Source organism: Gadus chalcogrammus, chromosome 12, assembly GCF_026213295.1.
Source record: "Gadus chalcogrammus isolate NIFS_2021 chromosome 12, NIFS_Gcha_1.0, whole genome shotgun sequence".
In the NCBI taxonomy this organism is placed as follows: domain Eukaryota; kingdom Metazoa; phylum Chordata; class Actinopteri; order Gadiformes; family Gadidae; genus Gadus; species Gadus chalcogrammus.
The window spans coordinates 21,927,155-21,944,118 of NC_079423.1; the positions used below are offsets into that span (position 1 = coordinate 21,927,155).

The following is a 16,964-nucleotide window of genomic DNA, read 5'->3' on the forward strand; positions in this document are numbered from 1 at the left end:
TCTGCGAGGGATCTGCCGGAGCTGAACGTCGGCCAGCCCATCAGGATGAAACCACTCCCAGGTGACAGGACGGGCCGATGGAGGAGAGGTGTATGCTTACAGCAGGTGGGACCGCGGTCCTATCTCGTCAACGTGGAGGGAACCGCGTATCGTCGCAACAGGATCGATCTCCGACCAGCAGAGGTTGCCCCCCCACAGCCAGCAGCTCACGAAGAACGGCCACCTGAGCAGCCTGTGGACGCGGGTGCAGCTGACGGGGGCCATGCAGGCGGGGGCAATGCAGAGGAAGTCGTCAGCAGCCCTGCGACGTCTCCAAGGTTATCAGCCCTGAGGTCACCGCCATCTCCCTCACGGGCTGTGTCCACACCATGCCGTGCGTTACAGGGCCGGGCCTGCTCCCGGAGCGGGAGGCATATTAAGCCTCCAGACAGACTTGACCTTTAGGTCATACACTGAGCTGAGACTGACACACACACACACACAGACACACACACATGCGGGACAGTGGTTTATTGTTTTAAAAAAAAAAAAAAGAGAAAAGATGGTTACTTTGAATGTTCTTATTCGGTTGTTTTGTGCATGCTTTGATACTGCTATTTTGTGGTTATAGTTCTGCAAAGGTCCTGGTTCATATTGACTTACTGTCTCGTCTTTATACACTATTTCTATTGCACTATTTTGATATATGGATATGAGCACTAATGTTCTAATGACTGATACTATCCATGTTATTGTTTTGTATTTTGTTATACTAAAGAAAGGGAGATGTTGTAGGCTAATGTTATGCAAGCCGACAGCTCCCCCTAGTGGGCTTGTGTGTGTATGGACTCGGGCAGTCAACACGTGCCAGTCTTGTTATGTGACAACGCGTTCAATACATGCCTAAGAGACTCAGCCTGACTCCGTGTATTCTTCCATGCAAATACACTTGCAACACTATCCCTTCCACCGGTAAACAAATGTTTGTGCGCCACCCTAAGGCGCACAAAAGCCTCCGTTTGCTGGGCTGACCCTAAAAAAAAACGATTCAACACAAACATAAATAGGTATACATAAATAATGTAATCTTGTGAGCGAGTAAATTGACATTGGTGACTGTTAAAATGTAAGCCTATTTTTTATGTTCTCAGGTTACATGACTGTAAATATTATTTACTCTTGGCGACACAAGAGGGCGCAAGAGCACACAATAATTAATGTGATGAATGTTCATGTATTGTATTGTGACCTAATGGACTTCCCGTACATGGACATTTTTATGCGTAACGTTTTCTATATTCAAAAGTCAGTCCGCGCTCAACCCAACCGGCAGATGGCCACATTTCATTGTTCTGAAATAAATGTCCTATAATGAGAGAAGTCGTAAGCCTCCTTCCTAGGCATCAGCAGCACCACTCTGCTGATAAAACTCAACAGTGACAGTGGTGTTTAACACCAGCTACGTCCATGCAAAATATAGCAACGTATCATTAAGTTGCAAAAACGTTTGAAAAGTGGCACAGGTCTTTAGGCTTGATTATTTGCATTAACATGATGAATCTATAAAAAGCAATACGGCACAAAATATTTCTGAAAACTAATATAACTTCACTTCGTTTGAACGTGTACTGCTCTGCCATTTTCAAGAACCCGCCCAGTGAACGCAGAGAATTGTGGGTAGTTTTGGCTCGTCTAGGATGCAGCGATGCATCCTTGAAAAATCTCGGAATTCTCAAAAACAAAGGACGCAAAAATGGCACGTTTTTCGAGTGTCCTCAACATTGGAACAGTGCTTGTCGGCGTTCTATGACGTAGCGTCCTTAAAAGGGCGGCCGTTGAGCATGCTTCCTTGACATTGGGAAACAGCCATTGGCCGTTTCTCAATTCCTAGCACGCGTACTACGGACTCGATGACTTGCAAGCACGTACTTGGCAAGATGCCACAATATATATATATAGCATTTGTGGTTTTGGCATAAACATAACTAGGGTGCACTGTACTATCTGAGAACACCCTTTCTGAAGCCTCTCTCTCGCTCTCTCTCTCTGTCCCTCCCTCTCTCTCTTTCTCTCTATCTCGTACCGTTTTGTGGAGCACGCTAATTGTCTGAGAACACTCCCATTCAGAATGCATTGGTTTACATTTCGTTCTGTGTAGCACGAAAAAGTCGGACTATCGTGCTTCAATAGATTAACGTTCGTGCGCATGAGCACGAAATCGCGTGATACCGGGTTGAAATTATACATACACAATCATACATATACAATTATACAATTTTACTACAGATAACAGATTGTCCCTTCTGAGTGAACTGAAGGAGATGCAACCCTGTTACTGTAGTGCAACCCTATTACAGTAACAGGGTTGCAAGTAACAGGGTTGCAAATCAATGCTAATGTTAGCTTTTTCTCAAGAATAGATGCTAGCTGTGGAATGTGAGGTCAAGGACAAACTTATAAAGGAAGAAAACTTGAAATAAATTTGTCTTATTTTGATAATATGATTAATAGAGTTTGCGTTGGTCAGAGTGACACACTCAATCAAGGCTGAAAAGATTGGAATAATATGAAAAAAATAAGAAATGACGTACCTTTGGTCTACCCATGGTGCTAGCAAATGGTGTAATAATGTCATTTCCTCTGTCGTGTAACACACTGTTTTTTCTCTTCCATTGCTAAATTGGTTTCGGTAACAGGGTTGCGCTCATGTTGTGGGACACAACTTCAGTGCATAATTACTATTATTTAAAATATGTTGATTAAACAAATTACTTTAACAATTACAAAATACATATATTAACAAAATCGTACCAAAAAAAGTAGATTTAAAACTTATTTTAACTGTTACATTTGACATGCAAGTTGGTCATCAAGAAGGTGGCACGAAAAAAATGCCATTTTAGGGGGTGCTCGAGAGCTATTTGGTATTTCAAATAATATTTTGGAACCACTTGAAATTTCATGGGTGGGACAGAAAATGTCCTCCAATTCTGGAATGTCCCACACACAATAAATCACAATACATGAGTTCACAGCTGCACGCGAACATAGAAAATGTTTTTTTTATTATTATTGACAGTTAGCTTCACATTATAGGGTCCCATCCTTCCATTCCCTGTTTTCTCAGTTAAACAAAAATCAACTTAATTTGTCCCTGTGTTTGTTATTATGAAATTAAGCCAAAAAATACGCTCTCTTACTCCGGTGACACGTCATTCGCGACTCCTTTCTTCTTCGTAGTTTCTTCTATTTGTCTCTAATTCATAATCCAATCATTAATTGATCGATGCTTCGGATGTTGTGAATGAACACATTTAAAACAGCCAAGTATCAAGAGGGGAGATTTTTAAGTAAAAATGTTGGTGCCTCTATTATATTAATTACGGCAGCCGACTTGTGTGGACTTCCTGGAAACATGGACCTACCGGTAAGGCACAGACTTTGAAAACAGTCTTTTAATAAACTCCCGGTACGCTAACTAAGTTGTTGATGATTAATTTCATGTGTAGGGACCCTAATCATGCTATTGCAGAGGTTTGGTTCTATTTTGAGCAATATTAGGGGTTAAAAGAAGCCGATTTGGAAGCGTTCGCTGTGCCCCTAGCCAAAAACATGGAAGCCATTTGGGCTGTTACATTGCTCTGGGCAACATTTGGCAAGCTCTATACTCGATTATCAACGAAAGAAACAGTGTGGAGGGCCTATTTTATGGGTTTTCATTCCGAAAAAGACCCCGAGTTAAATTTTCGCCGGAATTACACTTTAACTTACATAGTTAGTTTTGTTTCTGCTCTAAACTTCAAAACTAGCTAGACCATAGATTCTCTGTGCTAGACTACTTTTCTGAGTGAAAACACTGCGAACACAAGTGCAGACTGACAGACAGTACATCTAATCAGGATGAGGCATAATTTTTCCAAGATGTACCTACCTGTGTTTTGTGATTTGCTGTTGTGTTTGTAATTTGCTGTTGTGTTTAATTATTTGCTGGTTTGTTTTGCGATATGCTGTTGTATTTTCTGATTTGATGTTGGGTTTTGCACTTCAGTGCCACCATAGAGTTGGCCTTTAATGAACATGGGGATACGGTGTGTGTGTGTGTGTGTGTGTGTGTGTGTGTGTGTGTGTGTGTGTGTGTGTGTGTGTGTGTGTGTGTGTGTGTGTTGGCTCTCCCTATAGAGGCCAGTACAAAACAGTCAAAATTAAAGTCTGCTTGAAATACGCTTTCATCAAATTTTAACAAATGGTGCTAGGCTGCCACCTTAAGGCTGCAAGAGGAACACAAGCACAACAAACGCATCCAATGGAACCAATGTTCACCCATAGCAAGGCTTTATAGTAGACGATAAATTCAGTTCCATTGATTTAAAAACATTCACAATCATTTACAATATACTGTGACAATATTAGAAAATTAAGATTGTACAAGACCATTGATTTGTCTATTTGACTATTTGATAAATGGTTGAATTTACATTAAATTCTAAATATTTCAATAGTTATAGATCAAGTTGTGTGTTTCCATGCAAGCCTATTTGATGTAAATGTGTAAGCAATATGTTTGTGGATTTAGTAAAGTGTAAAGTGAATTTAGATAAACAATAACGCCCAAAAATATTATTAAAATACACTTTGGATTCTTTTCAATGAGAGCAGATGAGCTGTTCCATTTGGAAGCTGTTTTCTGAAAAACTAAGAAGAGAAAAAAAGGATAAAAATATGGCATCAGTTACAGTGACAAAGAATTTGTCGTATATATTTAATATGTGCTACTGCTGTCCATCATGCAAAATAGTTCCATTTAATCGATAGATGCAACTAAACGTACCTCTTGAAGAAGTCCCGAAATGGTTTCATTGCTGAGTTCACCATAGGAAATCATCCTGACTTGTAAATATGCCAAGGTTGAGAAGTCTGGGGAGAAAGGCAGGTGATTCAAACAAGGAACATATTGAGTACGTAGAAAACGTAATTCAACAAGCCTGATACCAACCAGAATCAGAATCACTTTTATTACATCTTATTGTACAGTACACAAGAGTAAAATCATTAGGCTTGGTTCCTCAACATTCACATAGCAGCAACAGTACAAGACCAGTAACAAGTAAATATTAAAGGTTAGGAAATGGTTGTGATGTGTTTGTTTTTAAGTGGACATACCAGGAGGAATGATTGTCGTGGTGGTTGTTGTAGTTGGAGTTGTGGTTGTTGGAACTGCTGTTGTGGTTGTTGGAGCTGCTGTTGTGGTTGTTGCAGCCGCTGTTGTGGTTGTTGGAGCTGCTGTTGTGGTTGTTGGAGCCGATGTTGTGGTTGTTGGAGCCACTGTTGTGGTTGTTGGAGCCGCTGTTGTGGTTGTTGGAGCTGCTGTTGTGGTTGTTGGAGCCGATGTTGTGGTTGTTGGAGCCACTGTTGTGGTTGTTGGAGCCGCTGTTGTGGTTGTTGGAGCCGCTGTTGTGGTGGTTGGAGCCGCTGTTGTGGTGGTTGGAGCCACTGTTGTGGTTGTTGGAGCCGCTGTTGTGGTTGTTGGAGCCGCTGTTGTGGTTGTTGGAGCCGCTGTTGTGGTTGTTGGAGCTGCTGTTGTAGTTGTTGGAGCTGCTGTTGTGGTTGTTGGAGCTGCTGTTGTGGTTGTTGGAGGCGCGGTTGTGGTTGTTGGAGCTGCAGTTGTAGTTGTTGGAGCAGCTGTTGTAGTTGTTGGAGCTGCTGTTGTGGTAGTCAGAATTGCTGTTGTGGTTGTTGGAGGCGCTGTTGTGGTTGTTGGAGCTGCTGTTGTGGTTGTTGGAGCCGCTGTTGTGGTTGTTGGAGCCGCTGTTGTGGTTGTTGGAGCCGCTGTTGTGGTGGTTGGAGCCGCTGTTGTGGTGGTTGGAGCCGCTGTTGTGGTGGTTGGAGCCGCTGTTGTGGTTGTTGGATCCGCTGTTGTGGTTGTTGGAGCCGCTGTTGTGGTTGTTGGAGCCGCTGTTGTGGTTGTTGGAGCCGCTGTTGTGGTTGTTGGAGCTGCTGTTGTAGTTGTTGGAGCAGCTGTTGTAGTTGTTGGAGCTGCTGTTGTGGTAGTCAGAATTGCTGTTGTGGTTTTCGGAGTCGCTGTTGTGGTTGCTGGACCTGCGGTTGTGGTTGCTGGACCTGCGGTTGTGGTTGTTGGACCTAAGGTTGTCATTGGAATTGTTGTTGTGGTTGTTTGAGCCGCTGTTGTGGTTGTTGGAGGCGCTGTTGTGGTTGTTGGAGGTGCTGTTGTGCTTGTTGGAGGCGCTGTTGTGGTTGTTGGAGGCGCTGTTGTGGTTGTTGGAGTTGCTGTTGTGGTAGTTGGAGTTGCCGTTGTGGTTGTTGGACCTGCCGTTGTGGTTGTTGGAGCTGTTGTTGTGGTTGTTGGAGTTGCTGTTGTGGTTGTTGGACCTGCGGTTGTGGTTGTTGGAGGCGCTGTGGTGGTTGTTGGAGTTGCTGTTGTGGTTGTTGGAGCTGCTGTTGTGGTTGTTGGAGTTGCCGTTGTGGTTGTTGGAGTTGCCGTTGTGGTTGTGGGACCTGCTGTTGTGGTGGTTGGAGCTGCTGTTGTGGTGGTTGGAGCCGCAGTTGAGGTGGTTGGAGTTGCTGTTGTGGTTGTTGGAGCCGCTGTTGTGGTTGTTGGAGGCGCTGTTGTGGTTGTTGGAGGCGCTGTTGTGGTTGTTGGACCTGCGGTTGTGGTTGTTGGACCGGCAGTTGTGGTTGTTGGAGCAGCTGTTGTGGTTGTTGGAGCTGCTGTTGTGGTTGTTGGAGCTGCTGTTGTGGTTGTTGGAGCTGCTGTTGTAGTTGTTGGAGCTGCTGTTGTGGTTGTTGGAAGCGCTGTTGTGGTTGTTGGAGCTGCTGTTGAGGTGGTTGGAGTTGCTGTTGTGGTTGTTGGAGCCGCTGTTGTGGTTGTTGGAGGCGCTGTTGTGGTTGTTGGAGGCGCTGTTGTGGTTGTTGGACCTGCGGTTGTGGTTGTTGGACCGGCAGTTGTGGTTGTTGGAGCAGCTGTTGTGGTTGTTGGAGCTGCTGTTGTGGTTGTTGGAGCTGCTGTTGTGGTTGTTGGAGCTGCTGTTGTAGTTGTTGGAGCTGCTGTTGTGGTTGTTGGAGCTGCTGTTGTGGTTGTTGGAAGCGCTGTTGTGGTTGTTGGAGCTGCTGTTGTGGTTGTTGGAGCTGCTGTTGTGGTTGTTGGAGGCGCTGTTGTGGTTGTTGGAGCTGCTGTTGTGGTTGTTGGAGTTGCTGTTGTGGTTGTTGGAGCTGCTGTTGTGGTTGTTGGAGGCACTGTTGTGGTTGTTGGAGGCGCTGTTGTGGTTGTTGGAGCTGCTGTTGTGGTTGTTGGAGCTGCTGTTGTGGTTGTTGGAGCTGCTGTTGTGGTTGTTGGAGCCGCTGTTATGATTGTTGGAGGCGCTGTTGTGGTTGTTGGAGGCGCAGTTGTGGTTGTTGGACCTGCGGTTGTGGTTGTTGGAGCTGCGGTTGTGGTTGTTGGAGCTGCTGTTGTGGTTGTTGGAGCTGCTGTTGTGGTTGTTGGACCTGCGGTTGTGGTTGTTGGACCTGCAGTTGTGGTTGTTGGAGCTGCTGTTGTGGTTGTTGGAGCCGCTGTTGTGGTTGTTGGACCTGCGGTTGTGGTTGTTGGACCTGCGGTTGTGGTTGTTGGAGCCGCTGTTGTGGTCGTAGGACCTGCAGTTGTGGTTGTTGGACCTGCGGTTGTGGTTGTTGGAGCCGCTGTTGTGGTTGTTGGAGCCGATGTTGTGGTCGTTGGATGCGCTGTTGTGGTCGTTGGAGGCGCTGTTGTGGTCGTTGGAGGCGCTGTTGTGGTCGTTGAAGGCGCTGTTGTGGTCGTTGGAGGCGCTGTTGTGGTTGTTGGAGCTGCTGTAGTGGTTGTTGGACCTGCTGTTGTGGGTGTTGGACCTGCTGTTGTGGTTGTTGGAGGCGCTGTTGTGGTTGTTGGAGCTGCTGTTGTGGTTGTTGGAGGCACTGTTGTGGTTGTTGGAGGCGCTGTTGTGGTTGTTGGAGCTGTTGTTGTGGTTGTTGGAGCTGCTGTTGTGGTTGTTGGAGCCGCTGTTGTGGTTGTTGGAGGCGCTGTTGTGGTTGTTGGAGGCGCTGTTGTGGTTGTTGGACCTGCGGTTGTGGTTGTTGGACCTGCAGTTGTGGTTGTTGGAGCTGCTGTTGTGGTTGTTGGAGCTGCTGTTGTGGTTGTTGGAGCTGCTGTTGTGGTTGTTGGACCTGCGGTTGTGGTTGTTAGACCTGCAGTTGTGGTTGTTGGAGCCGATGTTGTGGTTGTTGGAGCCGATGTTGTGGTTGTTGGAGCTGCTGTTGTAGTTGTTGGAGCTGCTGTTGTGGTAGTCAGAATGGCGGTTGTGGTTGTTGGAGGCGCTGTTGTGGTTGTTGGAGCCGCTGTTGTGGTTGTTGGACCTGGGGTTGTGGTTGTCGAAGCTGCCGTTGTGGTTGTCGGAGCCGCTGTTGTGGTTGTTGGAGCTGCTGTTGTGGTTGTTGGAGGCGCTGTTGTGGTTGTTGGAGGCACTGTTGTGGTGGTTGGACCTGCGGTTGTGGTCGTTGGAGCTGCTGTTGTGGTCGTTGGAGCCGATGTTGTGGTTGTTGGAGGCGCTGTTGTGGTCGTTGGAGGCGCTGTTGGGGTGGTTGGAGGCGCTGTTGTGGTGGTTGGAGGCGCTGTTGTGGTTGTTGTAGCTGCTGTTGTGGTTGTTGGAGCTGCTGTTGTGGTTGTTGGACCTGCTGTTGTGGTTGTTGGACCTGCTGTTGTGGTTGTTGGAGGCGCTGTTGTGGTTGTTGGAGCTGCTGTTGTGGTTGTTGGAGCCGATGTTGTGGTTGTTGGAGCCGATGTTGTGGTTGTTGGAGGCGCTGTTGTGGTCGTTGGAGGCGCTGTTGTGGTCGTTGGAGGCGCTGTTGTGGTCGTTGGAAGCGCTGTTGTGGTTGTTGGAGCTGCTGTTGTGGTTGTTGGACCTGCGGTTGTGGTTGTTGGACCTGCAGTTGTGGTTGTTGGAGCCGATGTTGTGGTTGTTGGAGCTGCTGTTGTGGTTGTTGGAGTTGCTGTTGTGGTAGTTGGAGCTGCTGTTGTAGTTGTTGGAGCTGCTGTTGTGGTAGTCAGAATTGCGGTTGTGGTTGTTGGAGGCGCTGTTGTGGTTGTTTGAGCCGCTGTTATGGTTGTTGGACCTGCGGTTGTGGTTGTTGGACCTAAGGTTGTCGTTGGAGCCACTGTTGTGGTTGTTGGAGCGGCCGTTGTGGTTGTTGGAGCCGATGTTGTGGTTGTTGGAGGCGCTGTTGTGGTTGTTGGAGCTGCTGTTGTGGTTGTTGGAGCTGTTGTGGTTGTTGGAGCTGCTGTTGTGGTTGTTGGACCTGCGGTTGTGGTTGTTGGACCTGCAGTTGTGGTTGTTGGAGCCGATGTTGTGGTTATTGGAGCCACTGCTGTGGTTGTTGGAGTTGCTGTTGTGGTAGTTGGAGCTGCTGTTGTAGTTGTTGGAGCTGCTGTTGTGGTAGTCAGAATTGCGGTTGTGGTGGTTGGAGGCCCTGTTGTGGTTGTTGGAGCCGCTGTTGTGGTTGTTGGACCTGCGGTTGTGGTTGTTGGACCTAAGGTTGTCGTTGGAGCCACTGTTGTGGTTGTTGGAGCCGCTGTTGTGGTTGTTGGAGCTGCTGTTGTGGTTGTTGGAGCCGCTGTTGTGGTTGTTACAGTCGCTGTAGTGGTTGTTACAGCCGCTGTTGTAGTTGTTGAACCTGATGTTGTGGTTGTTGGACCCGGGGTTGAAGTTGTTGAGCCTATTGTTGTGGTTGTTGGAGCCGCTATTGTCGTGGTTGGAACCGCGGTTGTGGTAGTTGGATTCAAGTTTGTGATTGTTGGAGCCGCTGTTGTGGTTGTTGGAGCTGCTGTTGTGGATGTTGGAGCTGGTGTTGTGCTAGTTGGAACCACTGTTGTGGTTGTTGAAGCTGATGTTGTGGTTGTTGGAGGCACTGTTGTGGTTGTTGAGCCTATTGTTGAGGTTGTTGGACCTGCGGTTGTGGTGGTTGGACCTGCGGTTGTTGTAGTTGGACCCGGGGTTGTGGTTGTTGGAGCCGCTGTTGTGGTTGTTGGACCTGGAGATGTGGTTGTTGAGCCTACAACCATGGTTGTGGTTGTTGCCACCGGAAGTGTGGTTGTTTGAGCTGCTGATGTAGTTGTTGCACCTGCTGGGGTAGTTGCTGGAAAATAATGAAAATGTTAACAACTGCTTGAGAGAGAGTAGAGGATTAGGCATTTGCTGCCGCGGTTAGTTGATATTTGTCCACGTAATCGACCATGAAAATTTGTCAACGGCAATTTGTTTTTTAACGTTTTACCATTGACATTTGTTCTCCCATCACAAACGGCTCAATGTTATTCAACGGTCTCTAACCACCAGGGAATCTTAAGTCCAGATTGAACCGCGACACGGAGGTGAAAGGGATTGTTGCCGTTTACAGAGCTCCAGCTGCCCTGCCTTGGCTGCTGAGCCCCAGCCGCAGAGCCCCGAGAGCCTTGGAGCTTCTCAAGGAACTCACATTTGATAATGCAGAATAAATAACATAATCTTATCATCACTTTAAGATAGGATCAGGATTCTAATATCAAGCAATCAATCTGAGCGGGCCTTAAAATGTGTATTACCAATGAGTACGACTTTGTGAAAGAAATTAACAGCAAAATGTGTACAACTATTAACCCATGTGGAATCATCAAAGTATTTGCTTTCAGCACTTATTTATTAGTCAAATGTTAGTCAAATGAGATCTCTTGTGTGGTAGGTTCACCTAATGGGGAAGTGGCTTGCACAACAAAGGAACTAATTATATTCAAATGTCCTGTTTGTTACAAATACGAGCTGTTCCAGTTTATTTAAGAAGTATACTGGAATAGGTAAGGTATACCACCAGATAGAGTAACAACCCTAGCATATTTTTTTTTGTGATTGAGTATTTAGGTTCCAAGATTAAAGGATGCATGGTACAAACCAGATTAATAGGAACTTCCTTTCTCCAACATTAGTGGAAAACTAGCTATGCAAAGTGTTTGATACTGAAGAAGAAAGAAATTAAGAGAAAAATGTTAACTATGAACCGAATTGGAATAACTATTTGCTTTTAAGGTGAAATGGATGTTCCTTAGCATGTTTTATGATGCCAGAAACGAAGGTAGCTAAAGAACAGAGGTATGATAAAAGAAAAACAATGACAGGAATTGCATGATGCCAAATAATGCATTGATTTATACTATTGTTTATTAGCTTAACAATACAAGTCTCCAACTTACCCTTAAGATAAAATCAAAACATACAAATGAATACGTGTGGCAAAGGACAAACATATTTGAATTGAAATCTAAAGAAAATAAGTAACAATCCGATCCATGTACTTACACTGCATATTGGATACGTGGAAACATCCAACCAAAAGTACCACAAAAATGGCTTTGCTAGCCATGTTGGTTTACAGATGACAACCTATTCGACCACACTGTTTCATGCCTTCGGTCCTTGTGAAGACCTTCACTTAAACAAAGAGGTCAAGTGTGGCGCACAGCTACTCTCATAGAACCTGAAAAACAAGATTGGGTTCAATACCTTTCTGTTGAAAAAATAGTGCACTGGCATGATGCATGCCAGGGAGTTCCTCCTACTTCTCAACAGGCTTACTGGCAGAGCAGGTTAACATTTAATTATTACATAATACACTTCCGATGTTCTTTCACTGCCTTCGTTCAAGTGCCTATGCTTTATAAATGTTCACTCATGATGAATGAAGACGTCTGGACTTTTTTTAGTTTGTGCCAATTACCAACATGAAAAGGACAATATATGTTTTCTTCAAATAATATACCACCCAGTTTTGTATGGTTCACCTTTTTTGTATTATGTCCAGTTTCCATACACAGTTTGTTCTCAAATACTACTCTATGATTTTGTTCATTAGCTGCTAAAGACTATTTAAAAAGCTTTAGATAAATACTGCCTTAAAGGAGACATATTATGGCGTTTTCACAGCAAGTAAATATAGTATTTGAGTTCCAGAAAACATGTTTTTGAAGCTGTATGCTGGATATAGCTTTTAGGAAAAAGAAAATCTTGCCTACCGCTATTCCCCTCTTTCTCAGGCCCTTCAGAATGCGCCGTTTCTGGTGTCTGTAGCTGTAATGCAAATGAGCTGCTGCCCAATGACCAATGAGCTGTCAGACTGAACCACAGCATGGAGGAGAAGGGATTGTTGCTGTTTGCGGACTCCTGGAGCTCTATATCTATAGCCTATAATATAATATAATATCATAATATTATGCATGGGTATTAATATATCTTATATCACGGCCAAAAGCTATGTGCCCCTCGGATGATATTATGAATCATAAAGACTGCGTCTGACGTCTCTGGCATTTCCACAACAAGTAAAGACTCGCTGTGGGGGATATCTCGGCCATGGTTGAGAAAAATTGGGGGAAAGGAACTTTGGCCTTGACTTTCTGAGGTCCATGAACCGCGACATGGAGGAGGAAGGGATTGTACTCTAGGAGCTGAGCTGCCGAACTGCCGCCGAGCTCCCCGCGCCGGAGCTGCCGGATTGCCGCCGTCGAAGCCATTCGTTCGCCGCCGAAGCAGTATAGGCGGTGTGCTCCGGGAGCTGAACTGCCGCCGAAGCTTTCCGGCTGCTCCGGCGGGTGTCTTCCGGGAGCCAGGGACGTGGGAAGTCAGTCCGAGGGGGGGGGGCTGAGAGAGAGAGTCGATATAATGACGTCATAATAAATGCTGCGCAACATCCAATGTTTACAGAGACGAGATGACGGGTGATGTCACATTCAGGGCTCCGCTCTGATAAACACACTTCTGGGGCCGTATTCACAAAGCATTTTATCTTACCGCTAGGAGTGCTCCTAACTCGCGCTAAAACATTTTACGTAGGAGTTTTTTCTTAAAAGTTATTCACAAAGCCGCTGAGACCTACTCTTACTAAGGATAAATCACAAAGAGTGAACTAAGAGTGACGCGCCGTTGCTATGGAATACGTCAATTCTCGTGCACGAGTTTAGAAGCGGGCAGTTCGGTGATTGGTTGTTCAGACGAGCCCACTGAATCACCAAAAAACAAGGAAATAGCCTAGGCTAGAAATTAATTCCTATTAAGTAGTTATAGTGCAGTTAGCAGAATACACGCATGATGACAATTTTGTGCAGACCACGATAATGACGTTGTAGCCTGCACGTTCAAGAGAGAGAGAAAGCAAACAATAAAAATACGTAAAATCTAAAAGAAAATAAATGTTACGAACTACCCAAGTGTTGACTGATTTGTGCCAAGGTGTTTACCTAAAATGTGTTTTCAAAGTGATCCCTAAATGCCTGTCCACTCGGTTCCACACGGCCAAATTCCTTGTAATGTTGATCGCCATCATCATCATCATCATCATCATCATCATCATCATCATCGTCTGGCTGTGGAATGTTCCTCCGCTTGCAGAGGTTGTGTAGAATGGCACATACAGTGATTACTGTGCTTGCCCGTGAGGCGTTTTTCGCCGTGGAGGACATGAAACCGACGTTTCATCTGCCCAATTCCTCTCTCCACAACATTTCGTGTATGTTTGTGTGCTCGCAAAGAGCCAATACGATGTGTTTTACGCATAGGACTAAGCGTAATCTGCGTAATCACTTACATGTTACACTTTAACTGTGCTCCCGGTTGTGGATTAAGGTAGGGTGTCTAGAGCCACGTCTTGCATGGATAGTCACTGTCACCCAGCAAGTGACACCCAACTGGTACATCTCAAAAAGCTGCCTCAGACCGCTCACCATTAAAATGCGCGAATCATGGGTAGCTGAAGATCCAGGCCACTTTGCAACAACATCCAGTAGGCTATGTTAAAAGTAAAAGTTGCATCAAAAACAACCTGCGTGTTGATGGAATGCACTTTCTTCCAATTGACGAACACGTCCTCGTCTTTTGATGGCGCAATTATTTTAATTTTTTATAAGTTATATATATATTTTTATAACTTATAATTTTTATAACATTTTATTTCGGGACTAATCGGATTATTCCTGTTAGTCGGGGATGTTATTGCATCGCGCATTAACTCCACAATAAGTTGAATACCCTAACATTTCGTCTCGCAGGCATTTTAAGATTCTTTGTGAATAGGTCTTACTGAGTTAGGAGTCCTCTTGAGGACTTTTAAGCTCTCCTAGACTTAGGTGCTACTTTTAGTCCTAAAATACTTTGTGAATTGCTCTTAGTGAAAAAAGTTAGGAGTCCTAAATTTAAGAGTGACACGCCCATTATTTTTAGGAGTTACTCCTAAATTCGCCAGTTAGGACCTACTTTTAGCCCTAAGATCCTTTGTGAATACGGCCCCTGGTGTGTAAAAAGACTCTGCCAACTAGCCACTGTTATTCACAAACAGGGGCGGACTGGCCATCGGGAGGTTCGGGAGATTTCCCGAACGGCCGGACGATTTCAGGCCGAGCCGGCCGGCCGTAATTATTTTAGATTTTTTTAATTATTATTATATATTTTTTTTATTATTATATATTGATTTTTTTTTTTTGTTGTAAAAGACACCCCCACAGTATATGGGGGCAAAGCGAGCGGCCAAGGTGAGTGGCCGAACGCCCAACTTGGACTGCTCCGCGGTCTGTCATTTCTGATTGGCTCAGCCTGACACACGACCGGGTCACTTACTTCTCGTTGATCTCACTGAAGTTACACAGAAATACGAAAATGTCAAAAAGGAAAAAAGGTCGTGGAGAGGAAAAATTAGAGCAAGACGCAGCCAAATGTGCTAAATTACCCGACCTTTTCCGTGGAGAAGCCAAGGTTGACGGCGACGCCCCTGTCAGCGAGACCAATGGTGAGGCGGGAATAGGACAAAGCAGTATAGCTATGACAGGTGCACTAGCGAGCATGTTTGGCAATATATGTTGACTTAAACTAATTATGGAAGTACCAGAGACGTCGGAGAACTATTCATAATATTGTAATGACCACGGAAGAGGCAGTGAATGAAGTATTGATTAGAGAGCGATTTATTAGATACCACCACTAATGAACCATTGGAACACTTCAACACCGGTAACCAGAGCAACGCACAACAAACAAACCCCGGCCCGCCCCCATCTCCGAAACCCTGTGTATGTGTATGACAATTTCTTTCCACTAAAATAATTGTATCTTGCACTATTTAGATCATTTTCAGCCTTGATTTACCTTTCTAGGCACATGCAATTTCTAATATTTTGTACATGGACAAGATTGCTTGGAAAATATTTCCCAGTGATCTTCACAATATTCTAAACACATGCACATCCAGGGGCGGACTGGCCATCGGGAATACCGGGGACATCCCCGGTGGGCCGATGGCCAAAAATATAAACCCACCGGCCCATCACTATTATGTACCAGCCCACGCCCATCATCGCATCAGCCCTACAAGATAGATATTACACACAAGCGTAATTTTCTCCAAGAGCTATACCTATCTAATCGCACTGACTGACTTTTATACTGCTACTCGCAATCGGTCTTCACACTCATGGTGACTATTTTTCAATTTTTTTTTAAGTGTCTTCTAATATGTGTTTTACAGACTTCGGAAGTCCAAAGTAAGAAAAGATCTCCACCTTATTAATAAACACCTCTAAATTGGTTCTTACACAGCCGAAGTGTTCTCAGCTGTGCGGATTGAGGTAGAGAATTTGGATTTGCATACATACACGCAACGCGGCACCCAGTTCTACGCATGCGCTCAACCCATGAGGCCCAGCTCTTCGTTGCCTCTTCCAAACTCTTGTTTTAGGTGTTATTAAATATCACTCACTCTAGCTTATATTATATTTTATTTATTTTGTGCCCTTTCCTTTTATTGTTTATTTATAGCACATTGAGTTACATAAAAAAATGAAAAAAGTTGCCTTTCCTTGCCTTGCGTCATTCTCTAGCAGACAAAGTTGTTTTTGAGAGTGAGAGAGCATGTCGTCGGACTCGGCACCAAAACGAAAAGGTGGAGCTGAAAAGCTAAGAGATAAAAAGAAAAAATGTCTGGAGGAAGGTGCCTCAAAACATTTAAAAATATCTAATTTCTTTGGAAAACCACCGACTGGTGACAGTGAAAAGGTAAGATGTGGCGTTGACCTTGCCAAATGTGAGCTTTCTATTCGCAGATGAGGTAACGTTCCCTACAGCTAGCCTTGCATATATAGACCGTTATGATCTGGTAAAATAAGCAAGCTGGTGTTGTTGTCAACATCTAGATTATCTATTTTAACATGTTAGCCGTAGTCACTGGCGTACAATCGATGAGCTAGCTATCCATGGTGGTAGTTGTAAATAGGGCAATCTTATAATTTCTATTAACCTGTGACAAATAAGTTAACCAGCTAGTTTGTTATGCTAAAATCTAAAATTATAAATAATGTTTATATGTTATCTAGATTGTTAATATGTTATGCAGAGGCGTTGACTTGGCCAAGTATAGCATGCATTTCACAACATATTATACAAAATGTTAATATGTTATCTAGATTGATGATTCAGCTGCTGGAAGCAGCAGCCAGGGGCATGAGAGCCAAGATAAGAGCCAGGGTACAACGTACACCGTAAGTAACACTTTAATATACTAAGTACAAAAATAGTGTATTTCAATTGAGCAGATGTATTAAGATAAAGTCAGATTAACGCGTTATTAACGACTGTCGTGACAATTTCTCTATTAGATATTGTGTCTGAGACAGATGAGATCTTTAGATGCAAAAAAGCACACTTGTTGACAATTAGTGGTCATATATTTGTAATTAAAGTACGAACAAAGATACATCACAACATGCATCAACAAACAACATAACAGGCATACATTACAATAATCTGAGGCCTCAGATGAGAGCTTCTCTTGGCGTGTTACTTCATTCTCTGAAGGTACGCTGGGGAGAAGTCCACTGAGTGTTTGAAAGTAATGAGTTCTTATTCACTGGGGTTGGCATCTGGAGGGGGTGTTCCCCCCATAAAACCAACAGC

At 44.5% G+C, this 16,964-nt stretch overlaps 1 protein-coding gene across 1 annotated transcript; it reads right to left on the reverse strand.

The window, feature by feature from the left end:
* Window positions 1-4,807: 4,807 nt before the first annotated feature.
* Window positions 4,808-15,367, reverse strand: LOC130392761 (putative uncharacterized protein DDB_G0282133). Its single transcript, XM_056603265.1, has 5 exons — window positions 15,333-15,367; window positions 14,637-14,651; window positions 9,909-10,137; window positions 5,140-9,854; window positions 4,808-4,893 (listed from the first exon to the last, which is right to left on the reverse strand). Coding segments are annotated over exons 1-5 (4,995 nt in total). The 3' UTR covers window positions 4,808-4,892.
* Window positions 15,368-16,964: the final 1,597 nt, after the last annotated feature.

Excerpts from the sequence above, each read along its gene's own strand:
- LOC130392761 (XM_056603265.1), bottom strand. The coding sequence starts at position 15,367 with ATGGGCGTGGGCTGGTACATAATAGTGATGGGCCG. Across the intron at positions 9,855-9,908 it reads GGCTCAACAACCACAACAGT|CACAACACCAGCTCCAACAT; the intron begins GCCTCCAACAAC and ends GGTTCCAACTAG.